At 47.2% G+C, this 24466-nt stretch overlaps 1 protein-coding gene across 2 annotated transcripts in view; it reads left to right on the plus strand.

Annotated features, from left to right (window-relative positions):
* Nucleotides 1–24466, plus strand: part of SYNE2 (spectrin repeat containing nuclear envelope protein 2) — a 518190-nt gene that overhangs the window by 350347 nt on the left and 143377 nt on the right. For both annotated transcript variants that reach the window (XM_075330437.1, XM_075330436.1), the window contains exons 65-66: nt 10195–10365; nt 17811–17990. In XM_075330437.1, coding sequence (XP_075186552.1) covers nt 10195–10365; nt 17811–17990 — 351 coding nt within the window. The remainder of the gene's footprint in view (nt 1–10194; nt 10366–17810; nt 17991–24466) is intronic.

Genomic DNA, 24466 nt, shown 5'->3' on the forward strand with positions numbered 1-24466 from the left:
CAACGCAATGCAACGGATGCCATTCAACGCAAGTGTGAAACTAGCCTTAGCAGGAGTGCCGCTTCTTCTCTGCTGGCATCTGCGGCTCTTATTTTGATTAGCCAGCCCGGTGTGTCGTCTTCATTGTGGCCCTCGAGTGTGTCATGGCCTGATGTGATCTCGGGTGGAATCTGGGATCAGAAGGTCACAATGTATTATGATCACAGATCTGCTTTTATGCCCACTCATCATTTACCTGGAGTTGGAGAGTATTTAATGCCTTCTAGTGCTGAAGGGGTTCAGGTTCATTTCTATCCTGCAGTGATCTAACAGGTAGTTGTAACCTCAGCTGCAGCTACTCCATTCTGCTATAAATATCCGCTCCTCACTCCTGCCTATGCCGGCTATAGCTCATACCTATGCTGTCCAAGTTAAAGGAACTCATTGCTGTATAGCTGAGGTGTTGTTTCTATTGCAGCTGTGAAGGTTCCTTCTGCAGAAACCAAGGAGTGTCTTTCCCCTCCTGTTTGTCTTTCCTACCTTGTGTTGTCTTATTGTAGGAGTGAGACTAGCATCTCACTGGCCCTCACTAGTCACGGTGAGTTCAGACACGTGACGGCGCATGGGGAAAGAACCTGTCTATAGACATTAGGGAGGGCAGGGATTGGCCTCAAGTGAGTGTTAGGAGGAGACCCCACTCCCCTCTCCCTATCTCCCAAGCACTAGGGACTACTGTTGTATTGTGTACCCTTTGTGTTGCTTTGCTCCCCTCCTCCAGCGTAACACTACCCAGGTGTTCCCCCTGGGTTGTACCGTGTGCTGGGAGACCTCTCGTACCTGGCGGGACACCTCCGGATCCCTGCACAGTGACCTCTGCACATTACACGGAGCATGACCACAACCCTCTCCTATAGAAGTTAGTTTTTTCTGACTAAGGTCTTCTGTAAAAAACGAAAAAAAAGTTCAGGAAAAAGGATAAAATGGCTGTTCTCAATACATTAATATGAAAAAAAACCTTTTCAGATACTGTGTTTCACCACAGTAGCTTAACTAGTGGGAGAACATGAGATTTGTTTCCAATGTTGTCCTCAGTGGCAGGGATGGGGTTAACAGGATCGCTCTGCGCCCGGTGGATGCATCGAGTTCACATTTTCACTTCAATACAAAGGTTTACCAAATAAAACTCCGCGGATATCCGACGCTCGCTCTGTTCCCCCTGGAAGACGAGCACCGTCAACAAAGACATCTTGACATGGCCACCACACTTTCTTTTTTTTCCCTCCGTGGCGTTGGATGTGCTAACAAGATCATTTGAAAAGGGTGATGAGAATACTTCATTTTGGTTTCCTGAGACAGAGATAAGAGAAGGGCTGAATATCGGCGACTCTTACAAATCCTCTTTCTGTACAAAGTTGTTATGTGTTTGGTAAGATCACTGTGACATTTATATGTAGAGCGCAATTTAATAGCCGCTGACGTATGAGCCGTAATCGGAATATGGCGCGCGGTCAGGGTGGAATTAGAAAGGAGGGGCCATACGTCGTGTCTCCAAATTTCCAATGTGGCCCCACCACCTATCATGTCCTAGTGAGGGTCCGACATCTGGGATCACCAGAGATCCGAAAACAGAGGATCCAAGTCCATTTGTGAGCTAGAGAATAGGACGAGCATGCACCCTTCCTGGCGGTAAATTAACCATAAGTGTTCAGTGTCAAGCTACCACTAGGGGGCGCAGGGACTCGGGTACAAAGAGAACTCCTGAGTGCAGTAAGACAAGAAACCCACTAAAGGACGTTAATAGAAGAGCAAGGATAGTTGATCAGTCAGAATCTATGCCGGGATGTCACGTCTGAATCGAGGAGAAAACAAGCCAAAGTCAAAGATCAGAGCCGAGGTCGGATACTGGGAGAGAAAGTAAGCACAGGGGAGGACGTGGAGGATACGGAACAAGACCAGAGTCCAGAGGACAGGGAGGATCAGAGGTAAGGTCGGGAAGGAGGGACGGAGGTCAGGTCGGGAAGGAGGGACGGAAGTCAGGACTGGCCATAGAAATGGAGGTCAGGTCAGGGAAACGGAGCTCAGCTCTGGCAGGAGGAACGGAGGTCAGGACGAACAGTATGGGTAGCAGGAGAAGAAACAGAGAACGTCTCTCAGGAACAGTGCACATAGCAGAGCCATAAATATTACTGGCGGCGTCCCAGAGGTAGCAGCACCAAGATATGGTGGTGCGACCCCTGGAACGAGGCCACAACAAACAGACCCCTCTCAAGGGACCTAAACCCCAGAGGCAGCATACTTGCATCGGCTTAGGAACGGCAGAGCCATGCATGAATCATGACATTCAGTCACTTAGCCATTTCTATCACTCACTAAGAATAGCGGTCTACATCCCTACTTTAAAAGAAAAAGGAGAGGAAACTATGGGCGCCATTGACCTTCTAAAAAAATATCACAAAGTCAACTTGCAATACCATGGAAAAAAGAGTGCTATGGTTTTTGACAAGGGCCTAACAGTGGTGGTTAGAAGACTGGATCTTATGTTGTGTAGTCAAAGGCAGACGATGGGTGTCGAACTTGTCGTTGACATCCATGAAGATGCCCATCTGGTCTGAAACCACAGAGAAACTAAAGAAGAGCAAATTGCTTAAAAAAAATATTTTTTTTCCGGCAGTGATAATAAGGTGTCAGAACATACAAAGCATCGCAGCTTGCAATGTATGGCATTGCATGCATGTAGAGCAGTCACAGCGCCCTGCACTCCACCACAAGCACTTATCTTGGGTTTCTGCATTTCAGAGTTGAACCAGGGCTGGTCTGATCCCACAGAAGAGCTACATTATGGCAAATTGTTTTTTTTAAAAAAAAAAAAGAGTAGGATTGACTGTATTGAAGAAAAAAACACACTAGAAAGAGTATCGCAGGTTGCAGTTTATGGCGCTTCATGTATGTAGAGCGGTTAGAGTGTTCTGCACTCAACCACAAGCACTTATCTGGGTCTTGTGCATTTTAGAGTTGACCTGGAGCTGGTCTAATGCCACCGAACAGTTACATTAGGGCAAATTGTTTAAAAAAAGAGCAGAATTGACTGTGATAAAAAAAAAACCCCACAATACAAAAAGCATCGCAGCTTGCAGTGTATGGCGCTGCATGTATGTAGGGTGGTCAGAGTGCACTGTACTCCACAAGCAGCATCTATCTTGGGCATGTACATTTCAGAATTGAACCTTGTCTGATCCCACAAAAGAGCTACATTAGGGCAAATTGTTTAGAAAAACAGAGCAAAATTGGCTGTGATGAAAAAAAATAGCACAACCCACAGAGTGTCGCAGCTTGCAGTGTATGGTGCTGCATGTATGCAGAGTGGTCAAAGTGTTCTGTACTCCACAAGCAGCATCTATCTTGGGCATGTGAGCTTCAGAGTTGGATCAGGGTAAAGTCCGCTTTACACGCTGCAATATCGTTACCGATATCGCTAGCGTGCGTACCCGCCCCCATCGGTTGTGCGACACGGGCAAATCGCTGCCCGTGGCGCACAACATCGCGAGGACCCGTCACACTACTTGCCTGCCTAGCGACGTCGCTGTCACCGGCAAACCGCCTCCTTTCTAAGGGGGCGGTTAGTTCGGCGTCACAGCGACGTCACTAAGCGGCCACCCAATCAAAGCGGAGTGGCGGAGATGAGCGGGACGAGCATCCCGCCCACCTCCTTCCTTCCTCATTGCGGGCGGGAGGCAGGTAAGGAGAGGTTCCTCATTCCTGCGGTGTCACACGTAGCGATGTGTGCTGCCGCAGGAATGACGAACAACATCGTTACTGCAGTAGCAACGATAATTGAGCTTAGGGGGGGATGTCACCGCTTAGCGATTTTTAATGTTTTTGCAATGATTCAAAATCGCTAATAGGTGTCACACGCAACGACATCACTAATGTGCGTCACAAAATCCGTGACCCCAACGAGATCACTTTAGCGATGTTGTAGCGCGTAAAGCGGCCTTTAGTCTGAGCCTACAGAAAAGCTACATTAGGGCAAATTGTTTACAATAATGAGCAGAACTGGCTATGATAAAAAAATGTCACAACACAGAGTATCGCAGCTTGCAGTGTATGCAGAGAGGTCAGAGTGCCCTGTACTCCATAAGAGCATTTATCTTGGGCATGTGAGCTTCATTTGGACCACGGATCAATGACAGAAGACAGCCCAGTTTAATGAATCATATATTTTTTTTCATGTGGACAACTGGATACACAAGCACGATTTCTCTATGAAAGAGATGGCACCAGAATGGGACCAAGGCAAGTTGGTGGAAGGAGGGTGATGCCCTAGGTGATGATCTGCTGGAGAACATTGGGTCCTAGCTACTGAGGATGTGACACATACCACCTACCTAAACGTTGTACAAACTAAGTACACAAGAGGGTGGATGAAGTGGCTTTTAAGAGGCATCACATTGGTACAATTTTTTTGGAAGCATCTGCCTCCCAGAAAGTATAGAAAGTATGGTGAAACTACAGGTGATTGCTGGTAGAGCTGCTCATTAGGGTCGCAGAAGAACTGGCTCAAAGTAGAGTCTCCAATGTCAAGATTTAAGTTGGCCACCGTTTAATGCTTTGCCAACACCACCTTATTTTATGTACGGTGTAACATAGCGGAGGGTATGTATCACAAAGGAGGTGTAAACCTGAATGCTTGCATCCTCCACCAAATGTGATGGGCTTACTCAGCTTGCTTCTTAGAGGTAACAGGAACCCTTCTCATTTATAAGTCCAGTTGGTTTATTCACACCACATAAACCATGGGATTGGTCACATAACACCAGCCCTTATCTGGCTTCAAGGAACAGACCCAGTTCGCCCGCTCAGGTTTGGATATACTGGAGGATATACTTCTCCTCCAGTGGAAGTATCTCACTCTCCACTCACTGACCCCTGTCAGTACACAGAACACAGTACACAGGCAATCTCAGACAGTTCATACCTCTGACCTAGGCAGTAATAAAGCATTTCAGCATTGTATCTGGTTAATCATTACATAACTTCCATTTCTTGCACACCAGCGTGAGTTCTCCTTCCTTGACGGCAGCTCACTCTACGTTTGTGCGGTGCTGTGTGCAATATTTCCTTTTTGCATAATCTGCTGGTGCCTTTCTCCTCTGTGCCGGCCAGTGTTTGCTAGTACAATAGTAAAGGCAGACCTGCACTGTCATCCTGGCACCGGAGCCAGAGGAAAGAACAATATAGGGGGGAAAAAAAAAGTTTCCGTCTCGGGCCGGTGCAGCCACAACAAACCTGTTCACCAAGTTTGATTCAATTTTTCGTGAAGGATGAATGAAGATGATAAAAGATCGTTGTGAGTATTCACCAGGACAGAAGCTGCTGATCTCACTCGTCAGACACAGAGGGCGGCATTGTTATTACACTCCCTGCTAAAAAAAAAATACTCTGCTGAACTTATCTAAGCAAATTAGACTGAGGCCAGAACGGTAGAAATTGGGGAGGACATGTGTACTGTATAATGGGTGTAATGTCACTTTACAATCACAACTGCAATACCAAACACATCCCATGGTCCAGGGTGGCGCTATTTCTGTAAGAAAAGGAGACCCATTTTTCTAATCCTGGGCAACCCCTTTTATCATATATTTTTGGGGTTTGTTTACCTGCTGATGTTATGTTGGTCTCCCTGTTTTTAGAGACCAGTGACAGCCTTTGGACTGGAGCCTCTCAGCTCCATCTGGCTCTCTACATTTAAATGGGTTTCGTTTCTCTTAGTACTGAAATGGTTAATTTCCGTTTTGCTGCTGGCAGCTTTTCCAAGCAGTTCCCAGCTGAGTGTTTCAGCTGCAGTTACTTTGTATTCATGCCCTTCAGGTTTAAATAGTGGTGTTACCCAGCAATCCTTGCTGAAGATACAAAGTCATTTGATCTCTGGGCACCTTGGAGGAAGGTTCTGCTGTGGAAGTTTCCTGTTCTCAGGCTTTATCCTTTTGGGTGACTTTTCCCCGTTTGTCTTTACTTACCTTGTGTCTAGTTAGTGCAGTGGTGAGGTCTAGTGAATCGCGACAATTGCGGAGACTGTATAGAGACTGGTGAGGAGAGGAGGGACAGCTGCAGGTGACAATAGGAGGTGTCCCACCATCCCCTCTCATTAGTTCAATGGCCTCCTGCTGTTATTGTGTCCCCGGTGTCCCCTTTTGTTTGTTGTGCATCAGACGAACGTAGGTCTGAACGCCCCACCACCACGCTTGCTACACCCGGCGAGTGTGACAGCAGAGGATACTTTATTATTCCATAACCCATCTGGCATTTGAGTAGGAGGTTGAACCGCAATGATATATAAGAGCATTGTCTATATCTTAATTTCTCAACCCTTATGGGTACTTTGCACGCTGCGACATCGCAAGCCGATTGTAGCGATGCCAAGCGCAATAGTCCCCGCCCCCGTCGCAGCTGCGATATCTTGTGATAGCTGCCGTAGCGAACATTATCGCTACGGCAGCTTCACATGCACTTACCTGCCCTGCGACATCGCTCTGGCCGGCGACCCGCCTCTTTCCTAAGGCGTCACAGCAACGTCACACGGCAGGCGGCCAATAGAAGCAGAGTGGCGGAGATGAGCGGGACGTAAACATCCCGCCCACCTCCGTCCTTCCGCATAGCCGGTGGAGGCAGGTAAGGAGATGTTCCTCGCTCCTGCGGCTTCATACACAGGGATGTGTGCTGCCGCAAGAACGAGGAACAACTTTGTACCTGTTGCTGCAGCGACATTATGGAAATGCCCGACACTACACAGATCATACAATTTTGACGCTTTTGCGCTCGTTAATCGTAGTAAAAAGGATTCACATACTCCGATGTCGACAACGACGCCGGATGTGCGTCACTTTCGATTTGACCCCACCGACATCGCAGCTGCGATGTCGTAGTGTGCAAAGTACCCCTTACAGTTATTAGGTTACTTTATGTATGAAGGTGTTGGTCACTGTATGGCGGTATAATTGACCATTGTTGGATAGGGATATGTACTAGGTATTATGCGGCACTGCTTTGTAGTAACTGTGCGTTTTTTTACATTTACAACGTAGCATTATTGTATAGGCACTATTTGGATACCATACTCAGTATGCGGTATGACTGCATGCCAAACATTCAGGAGGGATCCAATAGTACCACAGACGTACGGTCACAAAAAAAAAGTATTTTTTTGTTACCTGTGGTAAATGCCGCTGTTTTCGGGAATGTGGAGTTGTTTCTCTTTTGTTCTTGCGCTTCACTAATTTTGAGATATGGCCCTTTCTTTTCTGTACATAAGTCTAGTCTTGTTAGGCAAGTGGGTGTGTTCCTCAAGAAGATGCCCATAAATAAGATTTGAGGAGCACTCCTCCTTGGCTAACATGGCTGCACTTACATATAAGTACAAGGGGGCCATATGTCAGGAATGGAGAGGTGCAGTGTCACTCTGGGGGGATCCTGGCGAGTCTGGGACCATAAGGTCACCGCGTCTGATTGTGTGCAGCTCTGCATCTTATTTTTAATTGTATTTGCTTTCCTTTAGTGCTGAAGGGGTTAAGGACTCTTTACTGCCTGGCTGTCCTTTTTAGCCTTAATCTCAGGTGCAGCTCTTTTGTGACTTCTCCCCTTGGCTATGAAGTCACGAGCCTTAACTTTTGATGTTGGTTATAGGTTCTCACGCTATGCTGTCCACTTTGGAAGGAGTCTGTCTCTGGAAGAAGATGACGTTTTATGACAAATTGCAGCTGTGCTGTGTTGTTTAGCTGCTTTGGATCAGCTTGTAGTGTTTTCCTTTTGTGTCTATTTCCCCCTGTCTTTTTCCCTACCCTTGTGTTGTACTATTGCAGTGATGAGACTAGTGCTCTCCCCAGCCTTCTCACTAGCCAGGGTGAGTTCAGGGCAAGTCAGGGCTCATGATTAGCGATTGGGAAGGACCTGTATAGGGATGTTAGGGAGGTGAGTGTGGGAGGTAACCACTTGCACCAGGGCCAACTGTAGTATCATGTTCCCGGTGTACCCTGTTTGTTGCGGCGCCCGCTGAGGGTTCTTTTATTCCTGGCGGAATCCCAATACTCACCGCGTGACAAGCGCAGGAACAAAAGAAAAATAACTCCAGATTCAGGAGAACAGAGTGGTTTACACAAGGTGAAAAAACAATATATGTGGTATTTATGGCAAGTGACAGGTCCTGTTTAAGGACATCTCTAACTTTATGCCATCCAAGGGATAACTGTGGGTGGTTCAGCAGAGTCTCTCACCTGGGAGGCTCAGGAGGTCCGTCTGCCCCATACTGGGAGACCAATAGTATACATTTCTGATGGTAGTGGCACCTATGAGATCCTAGTTGTGGCCTTGATGATAGACCCCTGTTCGCAGCTATACAGTTCTTGTATAGAACTTCTTATACAAAGAAATATTGCTGGCCTGAACTTGTACGTTGCAGACCATCCATAGTTGTGAGTGTTACTTAGATGACTTCGTCTCTGGGATGACGGACACCAATAGATTTGCATGGGATCCACCTTTCATGCAAAGGTTTGTGGAGGAAAGAGACGAATACATGACAAGGACATGGTAAGGGGGAAAACAAGGTCATCAAGGGTGGTGGTCACTAGCGTAGAGTATCCAAAAGAAAGGTGGAATAGACGTCTACAAAGAACCGATGAATGCAAACTGCTAGAGAAGAACTGGAGGGTTTACAACTGGCAATCCATTTATACAAGCAAGCTGGTTATGGAAGCCTAAAAAGCTCTTCCAGAGGTGCCATACTGTACACTGCATGTGCCGTGTCTAAGCGTCCGTGGTACACACTCAACAAGCTTGTGGGCTTCTATGGGCTGTATATAGTGCCTCCCCACGGGGTCCATATTCTCCTGTGGTGGTCAGCAGTGGTCCTTGAGAACCTCTACAAGCATGGCAGCCAACAGTTGGCAAATTTGTCAGGACTGGCCAAATTTTTTTAAAGCAAACCCATTATGTCCTGTTTAGAAAACTCAAACAGCTCAAAAGTAGGTGTTTACATCAGTTTGGAGGAGGTGAGCTGTGACACCATCTGTTGTGATTAGTGGATCCTGTGTTATCTACTGTGTATAGAGGTGTTATCCGTCATTGTACAGGAGGAGGAAGAGGTGAGCTGTGACATTGTGAATGGTGGATCCTGTGTTACCTACTGTATATAGAGGTGCTATCAGTTTTTGTACAGGAAGAGGAGGAGGTGAGCTGTGACATTATTGTGAATGGTGGAACCTGTGTTATCTATTGTGTATAGAGGTGTTATCCGTCATTGTACAGGAGGAGAAAGTGAGCTGTGACATTATTGTGAATGGTGGATCCTGTGTTATCTACTGTATATAGAGGAGTTATCAGTCATTGTACAGGAGGAGGAGGATGTGAGCTATGACATTGTGAAAGGTGGATCCTGTGTTACCTACTGTATATAGAGGTGCTATCAGTTTTTGTACAGGAAGAGGAGGAGGTGAGCTGTGAAATTGTGAATGGTGGAACCTGTGTTATCTACTGTACATAGAGGAGTTATCAGTCATTGTACAGGAGGAGGAGGTGAGCTGTGACATCACCTATTGTGAATGATGGAACCTGTGTTATTTACTAATATATATATATATATATATATATATATATATATATATATATATATATATATATATATATATACACACACACACACACACATTTCCTGGCACATATATATATAATCTTTTTTATTTTTTCTCCCCCTGGCTAATGGCAGTTCCGATAAAACCGTCACGCAGCATTCCTGCACTTATAAATAGCTCTCTGACCTAATTATGCGGTGACACATTCTTTGGTTACTTTATGCTAAGTAAATCTGCCATGCAGGAGTCTTGGAAAGTGGGGTGCCCACCCCTGTAAATATTCTGAGTCGCTCACCATGTAAGTAGCTGGGGGGGATCTGCCTTTAATCTGCAGGCCGAGTCCTATATAAACAGTGCGCTTGTCATAGAACCGGTTAATGGCCCACGGTACGTTCACGTTGAGTAAATGCAGATGAGCTGCCAGTGAACCTGTTGACATTAGATCACATGAGAAGTTTTTTTCCCTCGCTCTACACTTGGGAATGAGCCGTTGGTTCAGCTCCGCCATATGTAAGTGTATAGCGGCACATGCACGGTTTGCAGCAGACTTTGGCCTCGTCTTCTCATGCACCTGTAATGGCTTCTCTTCCAGGAACAGTTTGGAGATGACGGCAAAACGCTGGCGGAGGTGCAGCCCGAGATGATCCTCAGTGACTGCCAGGGGAAGGTGACAGAGGTGGAGCGCTGGCTGCAGGAGGTAACGCTGTCACCGGAGGACCCAGATATGCTGCACAGCGTGGAAGAGCAACTCGCGGAGTGCCAGGTAAGACGACAGCGGTCAGAGTTCATGGAGCCGCACCTTCCGGGAGGAAAGTATGAAAGAAAACCTCTCCCAAGTGCTAAAGTTCACTCACAATTTTATATATATACCTATACCTGTGCAAAAACAGTATATGGGCCTTTTTCAGTCCAACAACTCATCACAATGTGCAATGCTACCTGCTTTGGGGTAGAAATGGCCTCCTTACCTCTTGGGGTTGCACCAATGATATGTTCGTGCTCCTGAGGCTGGGGCTACGTGGCAACTTTGGCCCTGTCACCTGTCATGTGACCAAAGGTCTTTTGGGTTCGGCTGCTCCATCATAGAACAATACAAGTGTAGTGGGGTCGCATTGGAAACCCCAGGGGTACTGCGACAAGCAAATCACAAGAAGTTCAACCTCACTGGATTGGATTTTTTATAACTTGCTTGTCGCTGTATCCTCCAGGACCCAATTCACTTGTATTGCTCTATGAAGTAGTAGCGGCACAGAGCGAACCTTGGTTGCCCAACAAGTATGGTGGCCAAAGTTGCCTTGTAGCCCCAGCCTTAAGAAGGTTTCGATTTGTTTTGCAGGCTTTGTACGTTCTTTTATGGAGATTTTGCATATCATATAATGATATTATTTATTGGGTTGATTAGGAAAAGGCCTTAAGGTCACATGTGGTATAGATAAATCTGCTCAAAGGTCTTCTTCAAAAGACAATATAAGTAAGATACAAACATATAATGTACAGTACAGACCAAACGTTTGGACACACCTTCTCATCTCTACAACAACTGTTAAGGCCGCTTTACACGCTGCGATATCACTAGCGAGATCGCTAGCGTGCGTACCCGCCCCCATCGTTTGTGCGTCACGGACAAATCGCTGCCCGTGGCGCACAAAATCGCGCGCACCCGTCACACTACTTACCTGCCTAGCGACGTCGCTATGACCGGCGAACCACCTCCTTTCTAAGGGGGCGGTTCGTTCGGCGTCACAGCGACGTCACTAAGCGGCCGCCCAATAGAAGCGGAGGGGCAGAGATGAGCGGGACGTAACATCCCGCCCACCTCCTTCCTTCCTCATTGCCGGCGGCTGCAGGTAAGGTGAGGTTCCTCGTTCCTGCGGTGTCACACATAGCGATGTGTGCTGCCACAGGAACGACGAACAACATCATACCTGCTGCTGCAGCGATAATTGGGAATAGGGGGACATGTCACCGATTAGCGATTTTGAACGTTTTTGCGACGATTCAAAATCGCTCATAGGTGTCACACACAACGACATCGCTAACGCGGCCGGATGTGCGTCAAAAATTCCGTGACGCAAACGACATCGCTTTATTGGGTTGATTAGGAAAAGGCCTTAAGGTCACATGTGGTATAGATAAATCTGCTCAAAGGTCTTCTTCAAAAGACAATATAAGTAAGATACAAACATGTAATGTACAGTACAGACCAAAGCGATGTCGTAGCGTGTAAAGCGGCCTTTAGAGGAGACTTTGTGCAGCAGGCCTTCATGGTAAAATAGCTGCTAGGAAACCACTGCTAAGGACAGGCAACAAGCAGAAGAGACTTCTTTGGGCTAAAGAACACAAGGAATGGACATTAGACCAGTGCAAATCTGTGCTTTGGTCTAATGAGTCCAAATTTGAGATCTTTGGATCCAACCACCATGTCTTTGTAGAAAAGGTGAACGGGTGGACTCTCCATTCCTGGTTCCCACCGTGAAGCATGGAGGAGGAGGTGTGATGGTGTGAGGGTGCTTTGCTGGTGACAGTGTTGGGGATTTATTCAAAATTGAAGGCATACAGAACCAGCATGGCTACCACAGCATCTTGCAGTGGCATGCTATTCCATCCGGTTTGCGTTTAGTTGGACCATCATTTATTTTTCAACAGGACAATGACCCCAAACACACCTCCAGGCTGTGTAAGGGCTATTTGACCAAGAAGGAGAGTGATGGGGTGCTACGCCAGATGACCTGGCCTCCACAGTCACCAGACCTGAACCCAATCGAGATGGTTTGGGGTGAGCTGGACCGCAGAGTGAAGGCAAAAGGGCCAACAAGTGCTAAGCATCTCTGGGAACTCCTTCAAGACTGTTGGAAAACTATTTCCGGTGACTACTTCTTGAAGCTGATCAAGAGAATACCAAGAGTGTGCAAAGTAGTAAAGAAAGCAAAAGGTGGCTACTTTGAAGAACCTAGAATATAAGACATATTTTCAGTTATTCCACACTTTAACTATTTCATTCCACATTTTTTAATTCATAGTTTTGATGCCTTCAATGTGAATCTACAATTTTCAGAGTCCTGAAAATAAAGAAAACTCTTTGAATGAGGTGTGTCCAAACTTTTGGTCTGTACTGTATATATACAGTACTGTGCAAACTTTTTAGGTGGCTGAAGGACTGAGGAATCTTAATTAAATTAGTACACAGTATGACCATTCTTTTGCCTTCATTGATGGTTCTAGGTACACAATTTTTGAAGGAACTTGGTGGGGAGTCGTTTCAAACATCTTGGAGAACTGACCAAAGATCTTCTGTGCATGAGACTTGTGCAGATCCTTCTGTTCCTCCATGTAATCCCAGACAGACTCCATGATATTGATATAAGGGCTCTGCGGGGGCCGGATCATCACCTCCACACTTCTAGGACTCCTTGTTCTTCTTTACATTGAAGATTGTTCTTGGTGACATTGGCTGTGTGTTTGGGGTCGTTGTCCAGCTAGAGTCGCCTCCCTGATGATATTGCATGATGGATACGTATCTGCCGTTATTTCTCAGCATTAATCCTGACCAAATACCAAACTTCATTTTCTGGCGTGCAGCCCCAAACTTGTCGGACCCTCTCCTGTACTTCACTGTTTCTGCAGACACTATTATTGTTCTGCTCCCCAACCCTTGAGGAACAAACTACCTTTTGTTACAGCCAAATATTTTACATTTTAACCCAATAATCCAGAGCCATATTTCTACATCCCAGTTTCTATGGTTTTGTCCATAGTTCAGTACCTTAGTTTAATTTGCGTGTGGAAGGTATGGAGTTTTTGGTCATATTTCTTCAATGAAGACCACTTCTGGCCAGATGTCTCCGAGAAATAGATGGGTGTAGTTGGGTCCCCCTGGTTGATGCCTGATCTGAGCTGATGATGATATTGGACGTCTTCTGATTTTGAAGGGAAGTAACATGATGTGTCTTTCCATGGCTGACCACTATGTCTATAGTCCTCAGCGTTGCCCATTTCTTAATGCTTCTTCAAAAGAGCTTGAACAGAATGTCCTGAAACCCCAGTCCGCTTTTAAATCTGTGCCTGGGAGAGGCCTTGTTGATGTACCATAACTGCCATATTTTTCATATTATAAGAAGCACTTTTTTCCCCCAAAACTGGGGGAAAATGGGGCTGCATCTTATCCGGATATGCCTTACCAGGACAGTAGTGCTGGAGCAGGGTCAGCGATACTGAGGGCTCGGGTGAGGGGGGAGTGTCACTGCAGTGGAGCGACTCAGGAGAGTCACAGGACAGAGCGTCGGTGATAACTGGGCCTGGGGGCATAGCAGCGGCAAACTCCATTGATCTGTCGGCGGACTGCTGGCTCCATTGAACTGCCGGCGCTTGACGCAATGGACTTCAAGAAAATGGCTGTGGAGACAATCTGCACACGTGCCACCTCTGCGGCCATTTTCATGAAGTTTATTGCGTCAATTACCGACAGGTCAATGGAACCCACAGCGCGCAGGCAGATCAATGCCACTGCCGCCGCGATACCCTCGAGCCCACAGTATCACTGACCCTCCTCAGCTGTGATACTCCCTCCTCCAAGCCCGCAGCATCGCCGACCTTCTGTCCACTGAGCCGCGACACCCCTTCCTCCGAACTCGCAGCATCGCCGACCCTGCTTCCTGTGACCTTCCTGAGCCGCTCCACCACCGCCACTCTTCCCTGGTAAGCTATTATAAGGCGCACTAGGATTATAAGACGTGCCCCCATTATAACATTTAAATTTTTGTTTCCTATTTTCCTCCTCTAAGTTTTGGGTGCATCTTATAATCCAGTACATCTTATAAAATGAAAAATATGGTACTTTGTTCTTGTTGATGTGCTCACTCTTGCTATAGTGTATGACCTGTGACATGAAAGAACAGTGAATCCTGCAAGTGATGATCGGGCCACCACAGAGCCTTGAGCTCAACATCATCCAATCTGTATGAGATTACATGAAGAGACAGAATGACCTGCACAAGTCTCATACACAGAAGATCTGCGGTCAGTCCTCCAAGATGTTCGGAACAACCTTCCTGCCGAGGTCCATCAAAAATGGTGTGCAAGTGTACCTAGAATGAGGCTGCTTTGAAGGCAGAGGTCACACCAAATGTTGATTTGATTTAAATGTCCCTTTTGTAAATTCACTTGTGTTATGTTAATTGTGAACACTTCTATTTTTGAAAGCATTCTCACTTTGCAGTAATTTTTCCACATCTGCTTAAATCTTTTGCGCAGTCCTATAAATATATCTGTGCATGTAGATGTCTATTTTGTTCATTCACTTTAGATGTTGAAAAAAACAAAGCATAATCACTTATACTTTTTAAAGCATCCTTACATTGCAGCATTTTTCCATACATTTTCCATATCTGCCTACAACTTCTGCACATTACAGTGTGTGTGTGTGTGTGTGTGTGTGTGTGTGTATCTGCTAACATATAAAACACTGAACAAAAACATAAACACAATTTTGTTTTTGCTCCCATTTTTCATGAGCTGGACTCAAAGGCTTTTTCTATGTACAGGTACTGACTAGAGAGCATGATTATTGCACAGGTGTGCCTTGGACAGCATGATTATTGCACAGGTGCACCTTAGGCTGGGCACAAAAAAAGGACATTCTAAAATGTGCAGTTTCACAATAGTGGAAGGGTCCACCATTTGCCTCACGCACTGCAGCACATCTCCTTCACATAGAGTTGATCCGGTTGGTGATTGTGGCCTGTAGATCGTTGGTCCACCCCTCTTCAATGGTTGTGCAAATTTGCTGGATATTGTCAGGAGCTTGAACACGCTGTCATATACACCGATCCAGAGTATCCTAAATATGCTCAATGAGTGACATGTCCGGTGAGTTCGCTGCCATGCCAGACCTGGGATGTTTTCAGCTTCCAGGAATTGTGCACAGATCTTTGCATCATGGGGCCGTGCATTATCTGCTGCAACATGAGGTGATGCTCGTGGATGAGGAACAACAATGGCCTCAGGGGCACATCACGATATCTCTGTGCATTCAAAATGGCATCAATAAAATGCATCTGTGTTCATTGTCCATAACATACTCCTGCCCATACCATAATCTCACCACCATGAGCCACTCAAGTCACAACATTGACATCAGCAAACTGCTCACCCACACGCCATACACACAGTCTGCCATCTGACCTGTACAGTGAAAACTAGGATTCATCCGTGAAGAGAATATCTCTCCAATGTGCCAGACGCCACTGAATAAGAGCATTTGCCCATTCAAGTCAGTTACGATGACGCTCTGCAGTCAGGTGGAGACCCCCGATGAGGATGACGAGCAGCAGATGAGCTTCCTTGAGATGGTTTCGGACAGTTTGTGAAGAAATTCTTTGGTTATGCAGCGATTGTGGCAGCAGTGGTCCGGGGGGCCGGTCTCAGATGATCTTGGAGGTGAAGATGCTTTATGTGGAGCTCCTGGGCTGGTGTGGTTACATGTGATCTGCAGTTGTGAGGCTGGTCTCAGATGATCTAGGAGGTGAAGATGCTGGGTGATGAGGCCCTGGGCTGGTGTGGTTACACGTAGGCTGCTCATCTCTATGCAGCAGCTGTCCAGGTGGCCGGTCTCAGACGATCTTGGAGGTGAAGATGCTGGATGTGGAGCTCCTGAGCTGGTGCGGTTACACGTGGTCTGCGGTTGTGAGGCCGGTCTCAGATCTAGGAGGTGAAGATGCTGGGTGATGAAGTCCTGGGCTGGTGCGGTTACACATGGGCTGTTCATCTCTATTTAGCCGCTGTCCAGGTGGCCGGTCTCAGACGATCTTGGAGGTAAAGATGCTGGATGTGGAGATCCTGGGCTGGTTTGGTTGCATATAGTCTGCGGTTGTGAGGCCAGTTGGATGTTCTGCCAAATTTTCTGAAATGCCTTTGGAGACGGCTTATGGTAGAGAAATTATTCAATTCACTGGCAACAGATCTGGTGGACATTCCTGCAATCAACACGCTCCCTCAATATTTGTGACATCTGTGGCATTGCGCTGTGTGATGAAACTGCATATTTTAGAATGGCCTTTTATTGTGGCCAGCCTAAGATATCTAGGTGGATCACCCAAGAGAAACCTAGAACCCAATCTATTAACCAGATCCGTTGAAAAGCAGCAACAATGAGTGCCACTTGCTCTCAAAGACTATATGGAAATCCAATTGATTTTTTTAACTTGTACTTCTGCATTTCTTCTGCGATGGATGTAGAAATCGGGAACGCTTGCTGTCTGGATCACTTCCAAAGTACCGAATGCCAGCAACTGGAGGAATTTAGCACTAGGACCATTCTTTATCAATAATTGATTGTCCAAAGTGGATTACCCTTTTAGCTCTGTAGAGCAGGCTAAGATTTTTGTCTGTGAAGTCTTGGAGGTTGTTAGGTTCCTACAATACATATTTCATAGAATCATAGAATGGTAGAGTTGGAAGGGACCTCCTGGGTCATCTGGTCCAACCCCCTGCTCAAATCAGGATTCACTAAATCATCCCAGACAGATGTCCGTCCAATCTCTTTTTAAAGACTTCCATTGAAGTAGAACTCACCACCTCTCGTGGCCGCCTGTTCCACTCATTGATCACCCTCCTTGTCAAAAAGTTTTTTCTAATATCTAATCTGTCTCCTCCCCATCAGTGTCATCCCATTGCTTTTAGTCTTTCCTTATGAAAATGAGAATGAAACTGATCCCTCTACAGTGTGACAGCCTTTAAGATATTTGTAGACCGCTATTAAGTCTCCGCTCAGTCTTCTCTTTTGCAAGCTAAACAATTCTAAATCCTGTAACTATTCCTCATAGGAGATGGTTTGCAGACCAGTCACCATTCTGGTCACTCTTCTCTGAACTTGCTTCAGTTTGTTGATGTCTTTTTTTAAAATGTGGTGCCCAGAACTGGACACAATATTCCAGATGAGGTCTGAACAAAGAGGAGTAAAGGGGGATAATAACTTCATGTGATCTAGAATGTATGCTTCTGTTAATACATGGTGTTTGCCTTTTTTTGCTGCTGCATCACACTGTTGACTCATGTTCAGTCTGTAATCTATTAGTATACCTATACATATTTCTTAGACTCTTAAGGGTTCTGCTACTGCCAAGTAACCCATAACCAATAACCAAAGCGTAGACAGTGTCATCGAATATTAATAGATAACATACTCTTCTAAGTTACATATTTCCTTTCCAGAAAACCTTACAAGAGACAGAGATGAAAATCAATCTTCTGCTGGAAGATGCAGACTACAGACAGCAGGGAAACGGGACTGTGCTGGAAGAAGCAGAGAGTTTAGCTCTGAAGTTAAAGGCTCTGAAGAACAGCTTAGAACATGTACAAGAAATGCTGCAGGCCAAGTTTACAAGTGAACAGGTATCCTGCCACTGTCCACAATTAGGAGATTTTCTTTTAAATATGTAGGATTTTTTTATTTTATCTGATGTAAAAGCTTCTTTTCTTCTGAATCCAGCAATGTTTTTCTTTTTTTTCCTGGGCCTTTCTGTTCCTGAGATATGGCCTCTTTTTTCCCTGCATAAAAATTTAGTAATGGTATCGAAGTGGGTGTGGTCCTTCAAGAAAACTCCCACAGAAGAGTTGAGGACCACACCCACTTGGTTAACAAGACTAGATTTATAAACTGGGAAATGGAGGCTATATCTCAGGAATGGAAAGTCGCATAAACAAAAGAAAAACAGCGCCGGATTCAGAATAGTACCGCCATTTACACCAGATAACAAACCCTTGTCTGGTACCATGAAAAAAATCACTACTTGTACCAATCTGCATGGGATCACATTGACCCCCATGGTACCAGACGAGGGTTAAGTAGTCTTTTCTAACTTCCTAAACAATCTAGTTTTCCTATTTTAAGGAGATATCTCTGTATTTTCTTAGCTTAAATTACATTTGCACGTATTTTGGCCCACAAGCCACATAGGGAAGGGTCCCACACTACGGATTATGTTGGGGAGGGGGTTGTGGTAATGGTTATAGGTATACACCGTGTGCAGAATTATTAGGCAAGTTGTATTTTAGCGGATTTTTTTTATTATTGATCAACTGCTATGTTCTCAATCAACCCAAAAGACTCATAAACATCAAAGCCTAATATTTTTGGAAGTTGGAGTGGGGTTTTTTAGATTTGGCTATCTTAGGGGGATATCTGTTTTTGCAGGTAACTATTACTGTGCAGAATTATTAGGCAACTTAATAAAAACCAAATATATTTCCATCTCACTTGTTTATTTTCACCAAGTAAACCAATATAACTGCACAAAATTTAGAAATAAACATTTCTGACATGCAAAAACAAAACCCAAAAAATTAGTGACCAATATAGCCATCTTTATTTATGATAACACTCAACAGCCTACCATCCATAGATTCTGTCATTGCTTGATCTGTTTACGATCAACATTGCGTGCAGCAGCCACCACAACCTCTCAGACACTGTTCTGAGAGGTGGACTGTTTTCCTTCTCTGTAGATCTCACATTTTATGAGGGACCACGGGTTCTCTATGGGGTTCAGATCAGGTGAACAAGGGGGCCATGTCATTATTTTTTCATCTTTTAGACCCTTACTGGCCAGCCACGCTGTGGTGTAGTTGGATGCATGTGATGGAGCATTGTCCTGCATGAAAATCATGTTTTTCTTGAACGATACTGACTTCTTCCTGTACCACTGCTTGAAGAATTTGTCTTCCAAAAACTGGCAGTAGGTCTGGGAGTTGAGCTTCCCTCCATCCTCAACCCGAAAAGGTCCCACAAGTTGATCTTTGATGATACCAGCCCATACCAGTCCCCACCTCCACCTTGCTGGCGTCTGAGTCGGAGTGGAGCTCTCTGCCCTTTACTGATCAGCCTCTGGCCCATCCATCTGGCCCATCAAAAGTCACTCTCATTTCATCAGTCCATAAAACCTTTGAAAAATCAGTCTTAAGATATTTCTTGGCCCAGTCTTGACGTTTTATCTTATGTTTCTTGTTCAGAGGTGGTGGTTTTTCAGCCTTCCTTACCTTGGCCATGTCCCTGAGTATGGCACACCTTGTGCTTTTTGATACTCCAGTAATGTTGCAGCTCTGAAATATGGCCAAACTGGAGGCAAATGGCATCTTGGCAGCTTCACGCTTGATTTTCCTCAATTCATGGGCAGCTATTTTTGCGCTTTTTTGCCCAACATGCTTCTTGCGACCCTGTTGGCTATTTGCCATGAAACGCTTGATTGTTCGGTGATCACGCTTCAAAAGTTTGGCAATTTCAAGACTGCTGCATCCCTCTGCAAGACATCTCACAACTGAGGACTTTTCAGAGCCCGTCAAATCTCTCTTCTGACCCATTTTTCCAAAGGAAAGGAAGTTCCCTAATAATTAAGCACCCCTTATATAGGGTGTTGATATCATTACACCGCACCCCTCCTCATTACAGAGATGCACATCACCTGATTTACCTAATTGGTAGTTGGCTCTCAGCCTATACAGCTTGGAGTAGGACAACATGTATAAAAATTATCATGTGATCAAAATACTCATTTGCCTAATAAATCTGCACACAGTGTACGTTTGCCCAATTTACATTGATGAGTGTTTCAAGAAAGGCTCTATTCCCGATAATCACTCAACGAATATGCAAAATGCTCGCTCGTCAGGTGAAATGAGTTATACCTGGGATGATGCTTCATGAGAGTGAACAATTTCATCCGGATTCTCCTACTGGTTAGATCTGATCATCTGAATTCCCCATGAAAACCAAAAATAAAAGTTTTTTCAAAAAGCCTGTGAAGATATGACATACTATTTTTGGGGGATCTAAATTGGTTTATTTCTTTGTCGCTCCATTGGGAGACCCAGACAATTGGGTGTATAGGCTATGCCTCCGGAGGCCGCACAAAGTATTACACTAAAAGTGTAAAGCCCCTCCCCTTCTGCCTATACACCCCCCGTGCTCCCACGGGCTCCTCAGTTTTTTGCTTTGTGCGAAGGAGGCAGACATGCACGCATAGCTCCACAGATTAGTCAGCAGCAGCTGCTGACTATGTCGGATGGAAGAAAAGAGGGCCCTTAACAGGGCCCCCAGCATGCTCCCTTCTCACCCCACTCTTGTCGGCGGTGTTGTTAAGGTTGAGGTATCCATTGCGGGTACGGAGGCTGGAGCCCACATGCTGTTTTCCTTCCCCATCCCCCTTAGGGCTCTGGGTGAAGTGGGATCCTATCGGTCTCCAGGCACTGAGACCGTGCTCCATCCACAGCTCCTGAGGACTCTGCTGGATAGGAGCCGAGTATCGTTCAGGGACATGGCCCTGCTACTTTGAGGTACTCTGTGTCCCCGTGGGGACTGCGCACAGCGACACTCCAGCATTGCTGGGTGTGCTAGTGCACCGGGGACCGCGGCGCTGACCGCGTTTGTGCCATTACACACTGCAGCATCGCTGAGTGTGTTACTGTATGGGGACTACCGCGCTGACCGCCGCTGCCATTGTTATCACTGCGGCGCGGCTGGGACTGTTAGTGCGCCGGGGACTTCCGCGCAGACCGCGCTTATACGGCGGCCGCGCTTATAACTCGAGTCCCCGGCTTTTGGGCCTAGTCTCTTTTTCTTCCCGCCCCCAGCCCTGCCAGTCAGGGGAAGGGCGGGACGCTGTACAGCACGGCAGCACTGAGGGCTGGAGCATGCTTTGCATACTCCACCCCCCTCACTGTGCACAGTGGGGCACCAGTTCCCGCACTTTCTGGGTCACGCCCACGGCTCCCTCCTCTCCTCAGGACGACGGCAGCCATTCCTGTCAGCTCCTCGGACGCTGCAGAGGGGAGACAAGCTCTGGGGGACCCAGGCAGGGATTCTGGTGGCCACACAACCGCTTTGAGCGGGCGGTAAGCAGCACCTCAGGTGCTGGCCCCACTTGGTGCAGAAGTGTGATTATAGTTTATATGTTTACAGGCTATACTTTACACTGTATGGTGCACAGTTGATTTCTGGCTATATACCCTGTTGTGTTGCTCAAAGGAGACAACAGCATGGCGCCCACAAGAAGCAGGGGTGCCAAAACACAGGCTTACTATGCTGCCTGCGCCGCATGTACAACCTCGCTACCGGCAGGTTCCACTGACCCTCATTGTGTGCACTGCTCGGCCCCTGTGGCACTTACTCAGCCGGAGCCTCTGCTAAGGGGGGCCCAGGGGGAACAACCAGCTAACACTGTCCAGGTGACAGGGACGGAGTTTGCAGTTTTTACTGACAGACTTTCTGAGACTATGGCTAAGATTCTAGAAGCTTTGCAGTCCAGACCGGTATCTCAGACCATGGGCACTGTGGAATCACTGCCCCCTGGTTCCTCTCAGTTGGAACAACAATGTTCCCCCGGGGTGTCTCATAGATCCCAGGGTGAGGTCTCTAACACGGACCGCAGCCCCAGACCGCCTAAGCGAGCTCGCTGGGAAATCCCCTCGACCTCATCACATTGTTCAGGGTCTCAGAGGGATGACTCTCTGTATGATGAAGCGGAGGTAGCTGATCAGGATTCTGAGCCTGAGGCCGCTCTCAACCTTGATACTCCTGATAGTGACGCCATAGTGAATGATCTTATCGCGTCCATACATCAAATGTTGGATATTTCTCCCTCGGCTCCTCCAGCGGAGGAGTCAGCCTCTCAGCAGGAGAAATTCCGTTTCAGGTTCCCCAAGCGTACAACGAGTATGTTTCTGGATCACTCCGATTTCAGAGAGGCAGTCCAGAAACACCGAGTTTGTCCAGATAAGCGTTTTTCCAAGCGCCTTAAGGATACACGTTATCCCTTCCCCCCTGACGTGGTCAAGGGCTGGACTCAGTGTCCCAAGGTGGATCCTCCAATCTCCAGACTGGCGGCTAGATCCTTAGTTGCAGTTGAAGATGGGGCTTCGCTCAAGGATGCCACTGACAGACAGATGGAGCTCTGGTTGAAATCCATCTATGAAGCTATCGGCGCGTCTTTTGCTCCAGCATTCGCAGCCGTATGGGCACTCCAAGCTATCTCAGCGGGTCAAGCGCAAATTGACGCACTCACACGTACGTCTGCGCCGCAAGTGGCGTCCATAACTTCTCAAACGTCGGCATTTGCGTCCTACGCTATTAATGCTGTCCTGGACTCTGCGAGCCGTACGGCGGTTGCAGCCGACAATTCGGTGGCAATACGCAGGGCCTTGTGGCTACGGGAATGGAAGGCAGATTCGGCTTCCAAAAAGTCCTTAACCGGTTTGCCATTTTCTGGCGACCGTTTGTTTGGTGAGAGGCTGGATGAGATCATCAAACAATCCAAGGGAAAGGAAACATCCTTACCCCAGGCCAAACCAAAATTACCCCAACAGAGGAAGGGACAGTCGAGGTTTCGGTCCTTTCGGGGTGCGGGCAGGGCCCAATTCTCCTCGTACAAAAGGCCTCAGAAGGATCAGAGGAACTCCGATCCATGGCGGTCTAAGTCACGCCCTAAAAAGACCGCGGGAGGTGCCGCTACCAAGGCGGCTTCCTCATAACTTACGGCCTCCTCACACCGCATCCTCGGTCGGTGGCAGGCTCTCCCGCTTTTCCGACATTTGGCTGCCACAGGTAAAAGACCGTTGGGTGAGAGACATCCTGTCTCACGGTTACAGGATAGAGTTCAGCTCTCGTCCTCCGACTCGATTTTTCAGAACATCTCCGCCTCCCGAGCGAGCCGATGCTCTTCTGCAGGCGCTGGGCACTCTGAAGGCAGAAGGAGTGGTGGTCCCCGTTCCTCTTCAGCAACAGGGTCACGGTTTTTACTCCAACCTGTGTTACATCTCGTGGCTCTCCTCTTGCAAGGAATGAGGTGGTCCCCCATTCCTTGTCTGCCGCGAGCCCTCCTGCTCAGCAGTGCCAAAGGCCTGGGAGACTGCAGGAGTTTCCTCCTCCTAGATGCAGCAGAAGGGTGACACCTAGTGGTTTACTCCTTGTAAGGAATGGAGTGGTCTCCCATCCCTTGCCTGCCACGTGCCCTCCTGCTCGGCATCGCAGAGGGTCGGAGTGGTTGCACAGTGTGCAAAGGATAGATGCTCAGGGAAGCAGCAAGACTTCCCTTAGCTCTGCACATTGTGAAACCGAAGATCCCGCCTTTATGACCCAGAGGCAGGAGGTTGAGCATGTGCCCCACGTGACGTCTTCTGATTCGCTCACTGGTATCACACGGCCAGATAACGAGGCTGGTGATGTGCTGAATCCTGACTGGCCGGGCCAGGACGTCACAGATCATGATTGGGTCACATCCTTCTCGCGCCCGCCCTTGGCTGGAGCTACATCTCCTTAAAAACCCCTCCTGCCATCATGGCGGCGCGCGACCTTCTATGTTTGGATGTCTGGCAGTGTGCTGCCACGCCACTGTACATACGTCATTGTATTTTGCAGGTCTCGCCCCTGCCTTGCTGCTCCGGCAGTATTCCGTTTAACAGGCTGTGTTCCTGTCCCAGGTGAGCTCCTTGAATCTCTGTCGGACTCACCTGGTTTCTGAAGCACACGTGCGTGGGCACCTCTGTGCTACCCTCGTGCCATATTCCTGTGACTCCCGCTGGCACACGTGCGTAGGCACCTCTGTGCGTCCCCGTGCAACAGGTACACCGAGTTGTGAGCCCCGTGCCATACAACCCTCACGGGTTAGGGCGGACAGGTGTACGCAGATCGTCTGTGACATTCCAGACGATCGCTAGCAGCAACCCGCTCACTCTTCTCCCACCATAGCAGCGGTCCCTTACACCGCACAGTGGACCTTGACCGGCGGAAGCTGTCCATATACCATCTTGGCACGCTTCCCCGGGTCCCCCTCGTAACAAACCTGTTTGTGGTTCCAAAGAAGGACGGGTCTTTCCGT

This window comes from Anomaloglossus baeobatrachus, chromosome 12 (assembly GCF_048569485.1).
Source record: "Anomaloglossus baeobatrachus isolate aAnoBae1 chromosome 12, aAnoBae1.hap1, whole genome shotgun sequence".
NCBI lineage: Eukaryota > Metazoa > Chordata > Amphibia > Anura > Aromobatidae > Anomaloglossus > Anomaloglossus baeobatrachus.